This window comes from Tachypleus tridentatus, chromosome 9, assembly GCF_004210375.1.
Source record: "Tachypleus tridentatus isolate NWPU-2018 chromosome 9, ASM421037v1, whole genome shotgun sequence".
Lineage (NCBI taxonomy): Eukaryota > Metazoa > Arthropoda > Merostomata > Xiphosura > Limulidae > Tachypleus > Tachypleus tridentatus.
In genome coordinates this window covers 158,916,169-158,933,119 of record NC_134833.1, presented here as the reverse complement: position 1 = coordinate 158,933,119, position 16,951 = coordinate 158,916,169, and the positions used below count along the sequence as shown (strand labels likewise).

Genomic DNA, 16,951 nt, shown 5'->3' with positions numbered 1-16,951 from the left:
TAGCAGATGTTTACGTGTATTAAATGAAATAGTGAACTTGAGCCACTTTTGTCCAGCACGAAATTGAAGTTTGCCAAATTCAGTATGTAAGTTCATAACGATTGATGCTAGGCTTAGTTAATCCGTGATTGTTTTTAGTATATTAATTTGTTATATAAATACTTCAAAATCAGTATCTAAGCAGAGTGGGCAAAAGAAGTGCTACCAAAACTATCGAGGTAGGACATAAATAGAATAAAACAATTAAAACCACCTATCTATCTACTTATCTCTAAATTTATTCTGTTTGCGGGACAAACATCACTACAATTCCTTTCTAAGAACCGAGACCAGCCAAAAATATCAACCAATCACAGAGCCGATCTTTTGAACTGTCCAGTTATAGCGTTCCTAACCAATGACCCTGACATACTTTAACGGGGCAGTAAATTCCTAACGATCTACAGTCCCTCTTCACTATATAACCTGACCACAACTTCAGAAATCATCAGTTTGCTTCGAGTCTGTACCAAGTTCACAGTTGTGTTTCCAAAGGTAGGAACGGTATTTTGTCTTCTACTTAACTCTCTGTTAACACTCTGCGCTAGCCGTCCCTAATTTAGCAGTATTTGACCATAACATTTTAACGGCTGAAAAGGCGAACATATTTGGTGTGACGGGGATTCGAACCCGCGATCCTCATAATACGAGTCGAATGCCCAAACCACCTTACCATGTCGGGTCTTTCCAAGAGCGACGTTAGCAATTAATAATGAGATAAAACGTTTTTATCATTGGTATATGTATTACCATTGGTATTTGTATTAGCTCATACTGTATAAATTTCTTAAAATGGGTTAGTTCTCACACCATTGAAGGATAATGAACCATCGCTACATCCCTAGAACCTAAAGTGTTAAAATTTGCTCAGTGAAACACGAACCACATTCACAAAGACAGGCGACTTTTAAAAACTTTTCAAACATTAATATGTATGAAAGAATGTCTGAAGATGGGTTTCTTTTATTTCTCCTCGAAGATTTTACGATTAGGGTTAACTAGAGAACATTCACCGAGTCCCGTTATTAATAAATATTAGTTTTTCTGGAAGAACTACAGTTTTAAGATAGAAACAAAACAAGAAAGTATTCATTTCTAATTTTTTAAAAAGGGTTTCTAATTTAAAAATTGAGTTTACTTTTTTTTCCAGGTGCGAATACCATCTTTATACCAATCATGAAGTGTCTCATTCTTATTGGTAAGTAGAATAAGTGAGCCATCTTGATTTTTTTTTCTTCCCAGTATGCATGTTACACAAGCATCTATTGGACTGTATTGGTTGAAACGTTTAGTAATAAAACAACTGTTGGATTGTATTATTACGTGATATGAGAGAATATTTAGTAATGAAACAAGTTTATCTCTTCCAGGCTGCCTATTTCTGATGGCTGTTGTTGCCTTACCTCGGGTAAGTCTTCTTTATAATCGATACTCAAAACGAGTTTTCGCATTTTATAATTAGTATATTTTGGAATTCTGGGAACTTTTCCAATACAATTATTGAAATACTTGTGTTACAGACAAAACGTGCAGCCTACGAACTTCCGGCTGGAGCCGAGTTCATTGTCGGACAAATTAAAACCACCTTCTCCTGTGCTGGTCTCCACTCTGGATACTACGCTGATGTTGACAACTACTGTCAGATCTTCCACATCTGCCACCCACAGACTCTCGCTGATGGAACCTTAGAAGTTGGACATTGGAGCTTCTTCTGTGGTAACCAGACCATCTTCAACCAGATGAGCTTCACATGTGCTTTCCCTGAGGAGGCCGTGCCCTGTAGAAGGGCTCCAGAGTTCTACTATCTTAACAACAACATTGGGGTCGAGAATGCTCCCTTCTTGACAGACGATGACGTAGCTAGAGCTTACGAAGCCATCAGATCACAGTAAATCCCACTTCTTTGCCAGTACGCCATATGACATCGCTTCAACATAAGGAAAACTACAGCAAAGCAGAGAAAATATTTACAAGACTTCACAGATACAAGATCTGCTTATGTTGTATATACGTGTTTGTTTAAAGAAATGAATATTTTTTCAATAAAAGAAACGTATTTCTGAATATGTTTTCTCCCTTCTTTAATATCTAGAATTGTGAACATATAAAGAGGAATAGTTAGAACAGTATTAAACATGTTCTAAACTGTACAGATAGGGTTAATATAAATAATACGATCCTTGTATCGTGACTCATTACGAACAATTAGTAGAGAGGTGAGAAGTACGTTTGTGGTTTACAATAAATGTCTAACACTTAAAAAAAAACCTAATTGAACGTGAGTAAACCTAGAGTGAAAGAACGTTATGCAAGTGTTAAACTATTAGTAGCTTATTGAAGAGTGAACACGTGACATTTGGTCCTGTATTGAAAAGTGTTTGTTTGTCGTCGTTGGTTAAAACATATATTCACTACCCTTTACGTTACCCTTTGTAACTGCTTGTCTTCTAGTTAAGCACAGAACTACATAATGAGGATACAACAGGATATCTAAACCTGGTTTATAGCATTGTAAATCTACAGACAAGCTGATGTGACAAGTGGAGTCGCAACTGTTTGTATTATATACAGATTGAACAGTTTATACGAAGATTCACGTCCTATGTGTTACCACGTTTTTTAGAGAAATGTATGTCTTATGCATGACCAGGTTTAAATTTTCTGGAGGATTATTGGGTCGGCCGTGGTTTACTTGTTAGAGTGCGTGGACTATGAAACCTTGGGTGTGCTTCAAGAGGAATGGAAGAATCGAACTCCTGAGACAGAAGCCTAGGAGTTAGCTCTCGACTAGTCCATCAGTTTTATTGTAGAGATGATTATTCAAACAACTACGTAACTTTCAAGTCTTCCCAATGCTTTAGCAGAAAGTCTTTGGACTTACAGCGCTATAAATCAGGTTTCGATAACTATGGTGAGATAGACATCGAACAGTTTAGATTCTTAATCTCAAACATATGACATTTGGCATCCACTTTCGCTGTCGGAACCAAGGAAATTTGATTCGTAATCTGCAGGTTGCGAGTTCCATTCACCGAACATGCTTGCCCTTTGAGCCATGGAGGCGTTATAATGTGACCATCAATCCCACTCTTCGTTAGTAAAGGAGACGTCCAAGTATTGGCGAATGCCAGTGATGACTAGCTGTCTTCTTTCTAATTGTTCACTGTTAAGTTAGGGACGGCTAGCGCAGATAGCCCTCGTGCATCTTTGCGCGAAATTCAAAATGAGTTCAACATTCTAACTTTTGTATTAACCAATAAATACACGAGCTTTGTATGTGTTTTCTATAAGAAGGTTGGGTCTTATTATTACATACAAGACTTAAGTTTTACAGGCAACTCGTTTTGAATAGATCATGACGTTTCAGCAGTGTAAGACTAGAGGGAAGGCAGCTAGTCATAACCACCAGCTTTTGGGCTACTTTTTTACCAGCTAATAGTGGGATTGATCGTCACATCATAACGCCCTCACGACTAAAATGGCGAGAATGTGTGGTATGATAGGTATTAGAACCGACGAGCCGAGTGTCCTGACCACCTGGCCATGCCACGCTGGACTTTTTTGGACTTATTGTTATGATGTCAAAGAAAATATATAAAATAGAACATGCAAAAAATATATTTTATTTACTTTTAACCCAAACAATGTTTTAAACAAGGAAAATGTTACTTATAAAATATTCCAAATTGTATTCCATTTGCTATATAAACGTGTGAAAAGGGTTGAACACGTTATATTAAAACTACACAACTACAGCCCCTACAAACTGGTAATGGAACGTCATCCATCAGAACTATATTTTGATACTGTTTAAAGTTTTGTAGGTGGGTATGTAATACGACCGAATATTGATAAGTACAACAACCTTCTACGATTAATTATATTCATGTTTTGAAATCAAGGATTTAGAATTTAAAAAATAGGAGAAGAAAATGGATCAATGTGGGGTTCTAGGACCTTTCGTAAAAAAGACCCACAACGAGTGATGTCCCAGCTGTGGTAAACAAAGAGTATTGTAATAAATGGATATCCACAAACACAAACATCGGTGACAAAATGCGTCCACGTACCTCAGTCACAACTGTGCAGTATAACAACGAAGAATATTCGTCACGTGCGCGCAGTTTACTTCTATGACACATCCACTCAGCTGAAGTATGAAACTTTGGCTCACGGTGTTGCATATGAAGAAATGTTAGTCAGTAAAAGTGCTCACGTATTTCTTTATGATCAGCTTCGTGACACAAGTTCTGGGAAACCAACGGCTTCATACACTAGAGTGATTATGAAAAGCTGTAGCAGAAAGGTGTGCGCTTCTGTTTAAAGCATTAAACATTACATTCTTACAACAAATTGTTTCGCAATAAAAATTACGCTGTAGGGATATTGTTAAGATGCGGGGTAAACAGTTAGAGTAGAAACGGAACGTTATGACATGGACTGTAACGACTTAGCAAAACTAAATTGTCTAATGTAACAAACGTGAATTTTGTTGGCCCAATAAAATCGAAATTTGTAAACAAAAATGTTTCTATTTTATGTTTAAAGAAAGTTAAACAGCGACTGGTTTATAGGTTTTATGTGTTTTTGTTTTGTTTCTAAAGATGGCTGACCAGAGTCTTGATTTATTGGTTCTATCTGTTACTGTTTTTCAAGAAAGCTGATCACCGATTAGTTAATTGGTTTCAGTGATTTTGTTTTACGTTTAGAGAAAGTTAAACAGCGACTGGTTTATAGGTTTTATGTTTTTGTTTTGTTTCTAAAGATGGCTGACCAGAGTCTTGATTTATTGGTTCTATCTGTTACTGTTTTTCAAAAAGCTGATCACCGATTAGTTAGTTGGTTTCAGTGATTTTGTTTTATGTTTAGAAAGTTAAACAGCGACTGGTTTATAGGTTTTATGTGTTTTGTTTTGTTTCTAAAGATGGCTGACCAGAGTCTTGATTTATTGGTTCTATCTGTTACTGTTTTTCAAGAAAGCTGATCACCAATTAGTTAGTTGGTTTAAGTGATTTTGTTTTATGTTTAGAGAATGTTAAACAGCGACTGGTTTATAGGTTTTATGTATTTTTGTTTTGTTTCAAAAGATGGCTGACCAGAGTCTTGATTTATTGGTTCTATCTGTTACTGTTTTTCAAGAAAGCTGATCACCGATTAGTTAGTTGGTTTCAGTGATTTTGTTTTATGTTTAGAGAAAGTTAAACAGCGACTGGGTTATAGGTTTTATGTGTTTTTGTTTCTAAAGATGGCTGACCAGAGTCTTGATTTATTGGTTCTATCTGTTACTGTTTTTCAAGAAAGCTGATCACCGATTAGTTAGTTGGTTTCAGTGATTTTGTTTTATGTTTAGAGAAAGTTAAACAGCGACTGGTTTATAGGTTTTATGTGTTTTTGTTTTGTTTCTAAAGATGGCTGACCAGAGTCTTGATTTATTGGTTCTATCTGTTACTGTTTTTCAAGAAAGCTGATCACCGATTAGTTAGTTGGTTTCAGTGATTTTGTTTTATGTTTAAAGAAAGTTAAACAGCGACTGGTTTATGGGTTTTGTGTGTTTTTGTTTTGTTTCTAAAGATGGCTGACCAGAGTCTTGATTTATTGGTTCTATCTGTTACTGTTTTTCAAGAAAGCTGATCACCAATTAGTTAGTTGGTTTCAGTGATTTTGTTTTATGTTTAAAGAAAGTTAAACAGCGACTGGTTTATGGGTTTTGTGTGTTTTTGTTTTGTTTCTATAGATGGCTGACCAGAGTCTTGATTTATTGGTTCTATCTGTTACTGTTTTTCAAGAAAGCTGATCACCAATTAGTTAGTTGGTTTCAGTGATTTTGTTTTATGTTTAAAGAAAGTTAAACAGCGACTGGTTTATGGGTTCTGTGTGTTTTTGTTTTGTTTCTAAAGATGGCTGACCAGAGTCTTGATTTATTGGTTCTATCTGTTACTGTTTTTCAAGAAAGCTGATCACCAATTAGTTAGTTGGTTTCAGTGATTTTGTTTTATGTTTAAAGAAAGTTAAACAGCGACTGGTTTATGGGTTTTGTGTGTTTTTGTTTTGTTTCTATAGATGGCTGACCAGAGTCTTGATTTATTGGTTCTATCTGTTACTGTTTTTCAAGAAAGCTGATCACCAATTAGTTAGTTGGTTTCAGTGATTTTGTTTTATGTTTAAAGAAAGTTAAACAGCGACTGGTTTATGGGTTTTGTGTGTTTTTTTTGTTTCTAAAGAAGACTGACCAGTGACTTTTGTTTTGGGGTTTAATTGTTTTTGTTTACCTATTAACAAAGTTGACGAACGACTGGCTTCATGTGCTGTTGTTTTGTTTAACCAACGATTAGTTTATTTTAAGTGTTTTGGTTTCACTTTTTAAAGAAATGTTACCAGTGACTGATTTATTGGTTTGAAGTGTTTGAATTTGTCTTTAAAGAAAGTTGACCAGCGACTGGTTCTTTGGTTTAGGTGATTTTTACTTTATTTTAAAGGAAGCTGATCAGTTTACTTAGGAAATGTGTGGTCTACCAACCACGGGTATCTAAACCCTGTTTCTAAAGTTGTAAGTTTTCACACAGATGCCACTATGCCACCAGATAGCATATCGACATTCGCTGGTTACGTCCACTTCAATGGTTCCGCTCACGTCCATGTACGAAAAATGGCCAATTATTCTTTGCAAACAATCTAAAACGCACTTGCACAATTTCATTAATTTAATTACAAACAGTAAAATATCAAATTGTTTCAATTCATCGTATTACAGCCCAAATTAAATGTTAACTCTTATATACAAATTCCCATTATGAGATAGATACCTATCTGAATATTTATGGCTTACTGATCAAAGCAGGGCTGATGACTCTTGCGTTGGAGAAACTGAAGTCCACATCAGATCGTAGAGTGAATAAAGGAATATATTAAGCCTTTAGGTCACACATTAAATTTTCAGTTTTTATCTTTCGTTACAATTAAAGTAACTTGTAGTATAGTCGTCAAATTAATTAATCTTTTGATTTCTATATTTCAATCATTTACATAGTTACATAATTACATAGTTATATTGTTACATGGTTACATAGTTACATTGTTACATGGTTGCATTGTTACATGGTTACATAGTTACATATAAGCCGTTCCCAAGTTTCTGGTGATTGTTTAATTGTCAAATCAGCCAGTTCTAAGGTTCTAGTAATTGTTTAGTTGTCAAATCAGCCGTTCCCAAGTCTCTAGTGATTGTTTAGTTGTCAAATCAGCCGTTCCCAAGTCTCTAGTGATTGTTTAGTTGTCAAATAAGCCAATCCTAAGTTTCTAGTGATTGTTTAGTTGTCAAATCAGCCAGTTCTAAGGTTCTAGTAATTGTTTAGTTGTCAAATCAGCCGTTCCCAAGTCTCTAGTGATTGTTTAGTTGTCAAATCAGCCATTCTCAAGTCTCTAGTGATTGTTTGGTTGTCAAATCAGCCATTCTCAAGTCTTTAGTAATTGTTTAGTTGTCAAATCAGCCATTCCCAAGTCTCTAGTGATTGTTTAGTTGTAAAGTCAGCCGTTCCCAAGTCTCTAGTGATTGTTTAGTTGTCAAATAAGACGTTCCCAAGTCTCTAGTGATTGTTTAGTTGTAAAATCAGTTGTTTCCAAGTCTCTAGTGATTGTTTAGTTGTCAAATAAGCCGATCCTAAGTTTATAGTGATTGTTTAGTTGTCAAATCAGCCAGTTCTAAGGTTCTAGTGACAGTTTAGTTGTCAAATCAGCCGGTCCTAAGTTTTTAGGGATAGTTTAGTTGTCAAATCAGCCATTCCCAAGTCTCTAGTGATTGTTTAGTTCTAAAGTCAGCCGTTCCCAAGTCTCTAGTGATTGTTTAGTTGTCAAATCAGCCAGTCCTAAGTTTTTAGGGATAGTTTAGTTGTCAAATCAGCCGGTTATAAGTTTCTAGTGATAGTTTAGTTGTCAACTCTGCCGGTCCTAAGTTTTTAGTGATAGTTCAGTTGTCAAATCAGCCGGTCCTACGTTTCTAGTTACAGTTTAGTTGTAAAATCAGCCGGTACCAAGATTTTTGTTATTGTTTAGTTTTAAAATCAACCATTCCCACGTATTTTGATGATCGTTTGATTATGAAGTCAGCCGTTCCTAAATATTTTGATGATTGTTTGATTGTAAAGTCAGCCATCCTCAAGTTTTTGGTGACTGTTAAATCATAAAATCAGCCGTCCTCAAATTTCTGGTGAGCGTTTAGTCATAAAGTCAGCCGTCCTCAAGTTTCTGGTGACTGTTTAGTCATAAAGTCAGCCGTCCTCAAGTTTCTTGTGACTATTTAGTCATAAAGTCAGCCGTCCTCAAGTTTCTTGTGACTATTTAGTCATAATCTTTACTTGGTATGTCGTAATAAAGATACTGTCTGACTTCAAACTGTAGTACTTTACTTGGTATGTCGTAATAAAGATACTGTCTGACTTCAAACTGTAGAACTTTACTTGGTATATGGTAATAAAGATACTGTCTGACTTCAAACTGTAGTACTTTACTTGGTATGTCGTAATAAATATACTGTCTGACTTCAAACTGTAGTACTTTACTTGGTATGTCGTAATAAAGATATTGTCTGACTTCAAACTGTAGTACTTTACTTGGTATGTCGTAATAAAGTTACTGTCTGACTTTAAACTGTAGTACTTTACTTGGTATGTCGTAATAAAGTTACTGTCTGACTTCAAACTGTAGTACTTTACTAGGTATGTCGTAATAAAGGTACTGTCTGACTTCAAACTGTAGTACTTTACTTGGTATGTCGTAATAAAGTTACTGTGTGACTTCAAACTGTAGTACTTTACTTGGTATGTCGTAATAAATATACCGTCTGACTTTAAACTGTAGTACTTTACTTGGTATGTCGTAATAAATATACTGTCTGACTACAAACTGTAGTACATTACTTGGTATGTCGTAATAAATATACTGTCTGACTTCAAACTGTAGTACTTTACTTGGTATGTCATAATAAAGATATTGTCTGACTTCAACCTGTAGTACTTTACTTGGTATGTTATAATAAAGATACTGTCTGACTTCTAACTGTAGTACTTTACTTGGTATGTCATAATAAAGTTACTGTCTGACTTCAAACTGTAGTACTTTACTTGGTATGTCGAAATAAATATACCGTCTGACTTTAAACTGTAGTACTTTACTTGGTATGTTATAATAAAGATACTGTCTGACTTCAAACTGTAGTACTTTACTTGGTATGTCGTTAGAAATATACTGTCTGACTCAAACTGTAGTACTTTACTTGGTATGTCGTAATAAATATACTGTCTAACTTCTAACTGTAGTACTTTTACTTGGTATGTCGTAATAAATATACTGTCTGACTTCACACTGTAGTACTTTACTTGGTATGTTATAATAAAGTTACTGTCTGACTTCAAACTGTAGTACTTTACTTGGTATGTTATAATAAAGTTGCTGTGTGACTTCAAACTGTAGTACTTTACTTGGTATGTCGTAATAAAGTTACTGTTTGACTCAAACTGTAGTACTTTACTTGGTATGTTATAATAAAGTTACTGTCTGACTTCAAACTGTAGTACTTTACTTGGTATGTCGTAATAAAGTTACTGTCTGACTTCAAACTGTAGTACTTTACTTGGTATGTCGTAATAAATATACTGTCTGACTTCTAACTGTAGTACTTTACTTGGTATGTCGTAATAAATATACTGTCTGACTTCAAACTGTAGTACTTTACTTGGTATGTTATAATAAAGATACTGTCTGACTTCTAACTGTAGTACTTTACTTGGTATGTCATAATAAAGTTACTGTCTGACTTCAAACTGTAGTACTTTACTTGGTATGTCATAATAAAGATATTGTCTGACTTCAAACTGTAGTATTTTACTTGGTATGTCGTAATAAATATACCGTCTGACTTTAAACTGTAGTACTTTACTTGGTATGTTATAATAAAGATACTGTCTGACTTTAAACTGTAGTACTTTACTTGGTATGTCGTAATAAAGTTACTGTCTGACTTCAAACTGTAGTACTTTACTAGGTATGTCGTAATAAAGGTACTGTCTGACTTCAAACTGTAGTACTTTACTTGGTATGTCGTAATAAAGTTACTGTGTGACTTCAAACTGTAGTACTTTACTTGGTATGTCGTAATAAATATACCGTCTGACTTTAAACTGTAGTACTTTACTTGGTATGTCGTAATAAATATACTGTCTGACTACAAACTGTAGTACATTACTTGGTATGTCGTAATAAATATACTGTCTGACTTCAAACTGTAGTACTTTACTTGGTATGTCATAATAAAGATATTGTCTGACTTCAACCTGTAGTACTTTACTTGGTATGTTATAATAAAGATACTGTCTGACTTCTAACTGTAGTACTTTACTTGGTATGTCATAATAAAGTTACTGTCTGACTTCAAACTGTAGTACTTTACTTGGTATGTCGAAATAAATATACCGTCTGACTTTAAACTGTAGTACTTTACTTGGTATGTTATAATAAAGATACTGTCTGACTTCAAACTGTAGTACTTTACTTGGTATGTCGTTAGAAATATACTGTCTGACTCAAACTGTAGTACTTTACTTGGTATGTCGTAATAAATATACTGTCTAACTTCTAACTGTAGTACTTTACTTGGTATGTCGTAATAAATATACTGTCTGACTTCACACTGTAGTACTTTACTTGGTATGTTATAATAAAGTTACTGTCTGACTTCAAACTGTAGTACTTTACTTGGTATGTTATAATAAAGTTGCTGTGTGACTTCAAACTGTAGTACTTTACTTGGTATGTCGTAATAAAGTTACTGTTTGACTCAAACTGTAGTACTTTACTTGGTATGTTATAATAAAGTTACTGTCTGACTTCAAACTGTAGTACTTTACTTGGTATGTCGTAATAAAGTTACTGTCTGACTTCAAACTGTAGTACTTTACTTGGTATGTCGTAATAAATATACTGTCTGACTTCTAACTGTAGTACTTTACTTGGTATGTCGTAATAAATATACTGTCTGACTTCAAACTGTAGTACTTTACTTGGTATGTTATAATAAAGATACTGTCTGACTTCTAACTGTAGTACTTTACTTGGTATGTCATAATAAAGTTACTGTCTGACTTCAAACTGTAGTACTTTACTTGGTATGTCATAATAAAGATATTGTCTGACTTCAAACTGTAGTATTTTACTTGGTATGTCGTAATAAATATACCGTCTGACTTTAAACTGTAGTACTTTACTTGGTATGTTATAATAAAGATACTGTCTGACTTCAAACTGTAGTACTTTATTTGGTATGTCGTTAGAAATATACTGTCTGACTCAAACTGTAGTACTTTACTTGGTATGTCGTAATAAATATACTGTCTGACTTCAAACTGTAGTACTTTACTTGGTATGTTATAATAAATATACTGTGTGACTCCAAACTGTAGTACTTTACTTGGTATGTCGTAATAAAGATACTGTCTGACTTCAAACTGTAGTACTTTACTTGGTATGTCATAATAAAGATATTGTCTGACTTCAAACTGTAGTACTTTACTTGGTATGTCGTAATAAATATAACGTCTGACTTTAAACTGTAGTACTTTACTTGGTATGTCGTAATAAATATACTGTCTGACTTCAAACTGTAGTACTTTACTTGGCATGTCATAATAAAATATTGTCTGACTTCAAACTGTAGTATTTTACTTGGAATGTCGTAATAAAGTTACTGTCTGACTTCAAACTGTAGTACTTTACTTGGTATGTCATAATAAAGATATTGTCTGACTCAAACTGTAGTACTTTACTTGGTATGTCGTAATAAAGTTACTGTCTGACTTCAAACTGTAGTACTTTACTTGGTATGTCGTAATAAATATACTGTCTGACTTCTAACTGTAGTACTTTACTTGGTATGTCGTAATAAATATACTGTCTGACTTCACACTGTAGTACTTTACTTGGTATGTTATAATAAAGTTACTGTCTGACTTCAAACTGTAGTACTTTACTTGGTATGTCGTAGTAAAGTTACTGTCTGACTTCAAACTGTAGTACTTTACTTGGTATGTTATAATAAAGTTACTGTGTGACTTCAAACTAGTAATTTTTACTTGGTATGTCATAATAAAGATATTGTCTGACTTCAAACTGTAGTACTTTAGTTGGTATGTTATAATAAAGATACTGTCTGACTTCTAACTGTAGTACTTTACTTGGTATGTCATAATAAAGTTACTGTCTGACTTCAAACTGTAGTACTTTACTTGGTATGTCGTAATAAAGATATTGTCTGACTTCAAACTGTAGTATTTTACTTGGTATGTCGTAATAAATATACCGTCTGACTTTAAACTGTAGTACTTTACTTGGTATGTTATAATAAAGATACTGTCTGACTTCAAACTGTAGTACTTTACTTGGTATGTCGTTAGAAATATACTGTCTGACTCAAACTGTAGTACTTTACTTGGTATGTCGTAAAAAATATACTGTCTGACTTCAAACTGTAGTACTTTACTTGGTATGTTATAATAAATATACTGTCTGACTTCAATCTGTAGTACTTTACTTGGTATGTTATAATAAATATACTGTCTGACTTCAAACTGTAGTACTTTACTTGGTATGTCATAATAAAGATATTGTCTGACTTCAAACTGTAGTATTTTACTTGGTATGTCGTAATAAATATACCGTCTGACTTCAAACTGTAGTACTTTACTTGGCATGTCATAATAAAGTTACTGTCTGACTTCAAGCTGTAGTACTTTATTTGGTATGTCGTAATAAAGATATTGTATGACTTCAAACTGTAGTACTTTACTTGGTATGTCGTAATAAAGTTACTGTCTGACTTCAAACTGTAGTACTTTACTTGGTATGTCATAATAAAGATATTGTCTTACTTCAAACTGTAGTATTTTACTTGGTATGTCGTAATAAATATACCGTCTGACTTTAAACTGTAGTACTTTACTTGGTATGTTATAATAAAGATACTGTCTGACTTCAAACTGTAGTACTTTACTTGGTATGTCATAATAAAGATATTGTCTGACTCAAACTGTAGTACTTTACTTGGTATGTCGTAATAAAGTTACTGTCTGACTTCAAACTGTAGTACTTTACTTGGTATGTCGTAATAAATATACTGTCTGACTTCTAACTGTAGTACTTTTACTTGGTATGTCGTAATAAATATACTGTCTGACTTCACACTGTAGTACTTTACTTGGTATGTTATAATAAAGTTACTGTCTGACTTCAAACTGTAGTACTTTACTTGGAATGTCGTAGTAAAGTTACTGTCTGACTTCAAACTGTAGTACTTTACTTGGTATGTTATAATAAAGTTACTGTGTGACTTCAAACTGTAGTACTTTACTTGGTATGTCATAATAAAGATATTGTCTGACTTCAAACTGTAGTACTTTAGTTGGTATGTTATAATAAAGATACTGTCTGACTTCTAACTGTAGTACTTTACTTGGTATGCCATAATAAAGTTACTGTCTGACTTCAAACTGTAGTATTTTACTTGGTATGTCGTAATAAATATACCGTCTGACTTTAAACTGTAGTACTTTACTTGGTATGTTATAATAAAGATACTGTCTGACTTCAAACTGTAGTACTTTATTTGGTATGTCGTTAGAAATATACTGTCTGACTCAAACTGTAGTACTTTACTTGGTATGTCGTAATAAATATACTGTCTGACTTCAAACTGTAGTACTTTACTTGGTATGTTATAATAAATATACTGTGTGACTCCAAACTGTAGTACTTTACTTGGTATGTCGTAATAAAGATACTGTCTGACTTCAAACTGTAGTACTTTACTTGGTATGTCATAATAAAGATATTGTCTGACTTCAAACTGTAGTACTTTACTTGGTATGTCGTAATAAATATAACGTCTGACTTTAAACTGTAGTACTTTACTTGGTATGTCGTAATAAATATACTGTCTGACTTCAAACTGTAGTACTTTACTTGGCATGTCATAATAAAGATATTGTCTGACTTCAAACTGTAGTACTTTACTTGGTATGTCGTAATAAAGTTACTGTCTGACTTCAAACTGTAGTACTTTACTTGGTATGTCATAATAAAGATATTGTCTGACTCAAACTGTAGTACTTTACTTGGTATGTCGTAATAAAGTTACTGTCTGACTTCAAACTGTAGTACTTTACTTGGTATGTCGTAATAAATATACTGTCTGACTTCTAACTGTAGTACTTTACTTGGTATGTCGTAATAAATATACTGTCTGACTTCACACTGTAGTACTTTACTTGGTATGTTATAATAAAGTTACTGTCTGACTTCAAACTGTAGTACTTTACTTGGTATGTCGTAGTAAAGTTACTGTCTGACTTCAAACTGTAGTACTTTACTTGGTATGTTATAATAAAGTTACTGTGTGACTTCAAACTGTAGTACTTTACTTGGTATGTCATAATAAAGATATTGTCTGACTTCAAACTGTAGTACTTTAGTTGGTATGTTATAATAAAGATACTGTCTGACTTCTAACTGTAGTACTTTACTTGGTATGTCATAATAAAGTTACTGTCTGACTTCAAACTGTAGTACTTTACTTGGTATGTCGTAATAAATATACTGTCTGACTTCAAACTGTAGTACTTTACTTGGTATGTCGTAATAAAGATATTGTCTGACTTCAAACTGTAGTATTTTACTTGGTATGTCGTAATAAATATACCGTCTGACTTTAAACTGTAGTACTTTACTTGGTATGTTATAATAAAGTTACTGTCTGACTTCAAACTGTAGTACTTTACTTGGTATGTCATAATAAAGATATTGTCTTACTTCAAACTGTAGTATTTTACTTGGTATGTCGTAATAAATATACCGTCTGACTTTAAACTGTAGTACTTTACTTGGTATGTTATAATAAAGATACTGTCTGACTTCAAACTGTAGTACTTTACTTGGTATGTCATAATAAAGATATTGTCTGACTCAAACTGTAGTACTTTACTTGGTATGTCGTAATAAAGTTACTGTCTGACTTCAAACTGTAGTACTTTACTTGGTATGTCGTAATAAATATACTGTCTGACTTCTAACTGTAGTACTTTACTTGGTATGTCGTAATAAATATACTGTCTGACTTCACACTGTAGTACTTTACTTGGTATGTTATAATAAAGTTACTGTCTGACTTCAAACTGTAGTACTTTACTTGGAATGTCGTAGTAAAGTTACTGTCTGACTTCAAACTGTAGTACTTTACTTGGTATGTTATAATAAAGTTACTGTGTGACTTCAAACTGTAGTACTTTACTTGGTATGTCATAATAAAGATATTGTCTGACTTCAAACTGTAGTACTTTAGTTGGTATGTTATAATAAAGATACTGTCTGACTTCTAACTGTAGTACTTTACTTGGTATGCCATAATAAAGTTACTGTCTGACTTCAAACTGTAGTATTTTACTTGGTATGTCGTAATAAATATACCGTCTGACTTTAAACTGTAGTACTTTACTTGGTATGTTATAATAAAGATACTGTCTGACTTCAAACTGTAGTACTTTATTTGGTATGTCGTTAGAAATATACTGTCTGACTCAAACTGTAGTACTTTACTTGGTATGTCGTAATAAATATACTGTCTGACTTCAAACTGTAGTACTTTACTTGGTATGTTATAATAAATATACTGTGTGACTCAAACTGTAGTACTTTACTTGGTATGTCGTAATAAAGATACTGTCTGACTTCAAACTGTAGTACTTTACTTGGTATGTCATAATAAAGATATTGTCTGACTTCAAACTGTAGTACTTTACTTGGTATGTCGTAATAAATATAACGTCTGACTTTAAACTGTAGTACTTTACTTGGTATGTCGTAATAAATATACTGTCTGACTTCAAACTGTAGTACTTTACTTGGCATGTCATAATAAAGATATTGTCTGACTTCAAACTGTAGTACTTTACTTGGTATGTCGTAATAAAGTTACTGTCTGACTTCAAACTGTAGTACTTTACTTGGTATGTCATAATAAAGATATTGTCTGACTCAAACTGTAGTACTTTACTTGGTATGTCGTAATAAAGTTACTGTCTGACTTCAAACTGTAGTACTTTACTTGGTATGTCGTAATAAATATACTGTCTGACTTCTAACTGTAGTACTTTACTTGGTATGTCGTAATAAATATACTGTCTGACTTCACACTGTAGTACTTTACTTGGTATGTTATAATAAAGTTACTGTCTGACTTCAAACTGTAGTACTTTACTTGGTATGTCGTAGTAAAGTTACTGTCTGACTTCAAACTGTAGTACTTTACTTGGTATGTTATAATAAAGTTACTGTGTGACTTCAAACTGTAGTACTTTACTTGGTATGTCATAATAAAGATATTGTCTGACTTCAAACTGTAGTACTTTAGTTGGTATGTTATAATAAAGATACTGTCTGACTTCTAACTGTAGTACTTTACTTGGTATGTCATAATAAAGTTACTGTCTGACTTCAAACTGTAGTACTTTACTTGGTATGTCGTAATAAATATACTGTCTGACTTCAAACTGTAGTACTTTACTTGGTATGTCGTAATAAAGATATTGTCTGACTTCAAACTGTAGTATTTTACTTGGTATGTCGTAATAAATATACCGTCTGACTTTAAACTGTAGTACTTTACTTGGTATGTTATAATAAAGATACTGTCTGACTTCAAACTGTAGTACTTTACTTGGTATGTCGTTAGAAATATACTGTCTGACTCAAACTGTAGTACTTTACTTGGTATGTCGTAAAAAATATACTGTCTGACTTCAAACTGTAGTACTTTACTTGGTATGTTATAATAAATATACTGTCTGACTCAAACTGTAGTACTTTACTTGGTATG

The 16,951-nt window shown here is 33.3% G+C and overlaps 1 protein-coding gene across 1 annotated transcript; it reads left to right on the top strand.

The window, feature by feature from the left end:
- Positions 1-498: 498 nt before the first annotated feature.
- On the top strand, positions 499-2,015 carry LOC143227285 (uncharacterized). Its single transcript, XM_076458746.1, has 4 exons — positions 499-534; positions 1,190-1,237; positions 1,410-1,447; positions 1,560-2,015. Exons 2-4 carry the CDS (start codon positions 1,216-1,218, stop codon positions 1,929-1,931), a joined length of 432 nt encoding a protein of 143 aa, XP_076314861.1. The 5' UTR covers positions 499-534; positions 1,190-1,215; the 3' UTR covers positions 1,932-2,015.
- Positions 2,016-16,951: the final 14,936 nt, after the last annotated feature.

Coding starts and splice junctions, on each gene's coding strand:
- LOC143227285 (XM_076458746.1), top strand. CDS start 1,216: ATGAAGTGTCTCATTCTTATTG. Junction 1,238..1,409: donor GAAGTGTCTCATTCTTATTG/GTAAGTAGAATA, acceptor TATCTCTTCCAG/GCTGCCTATTTCTGATGGCT. Junction 1,448..1,559: donor CTGTTGTTGCCTTACCTCGG/GTAAGTCTTCTT, acceptor CTTGTGTTACAG/ACAAAACGTGCAGCCTACGA.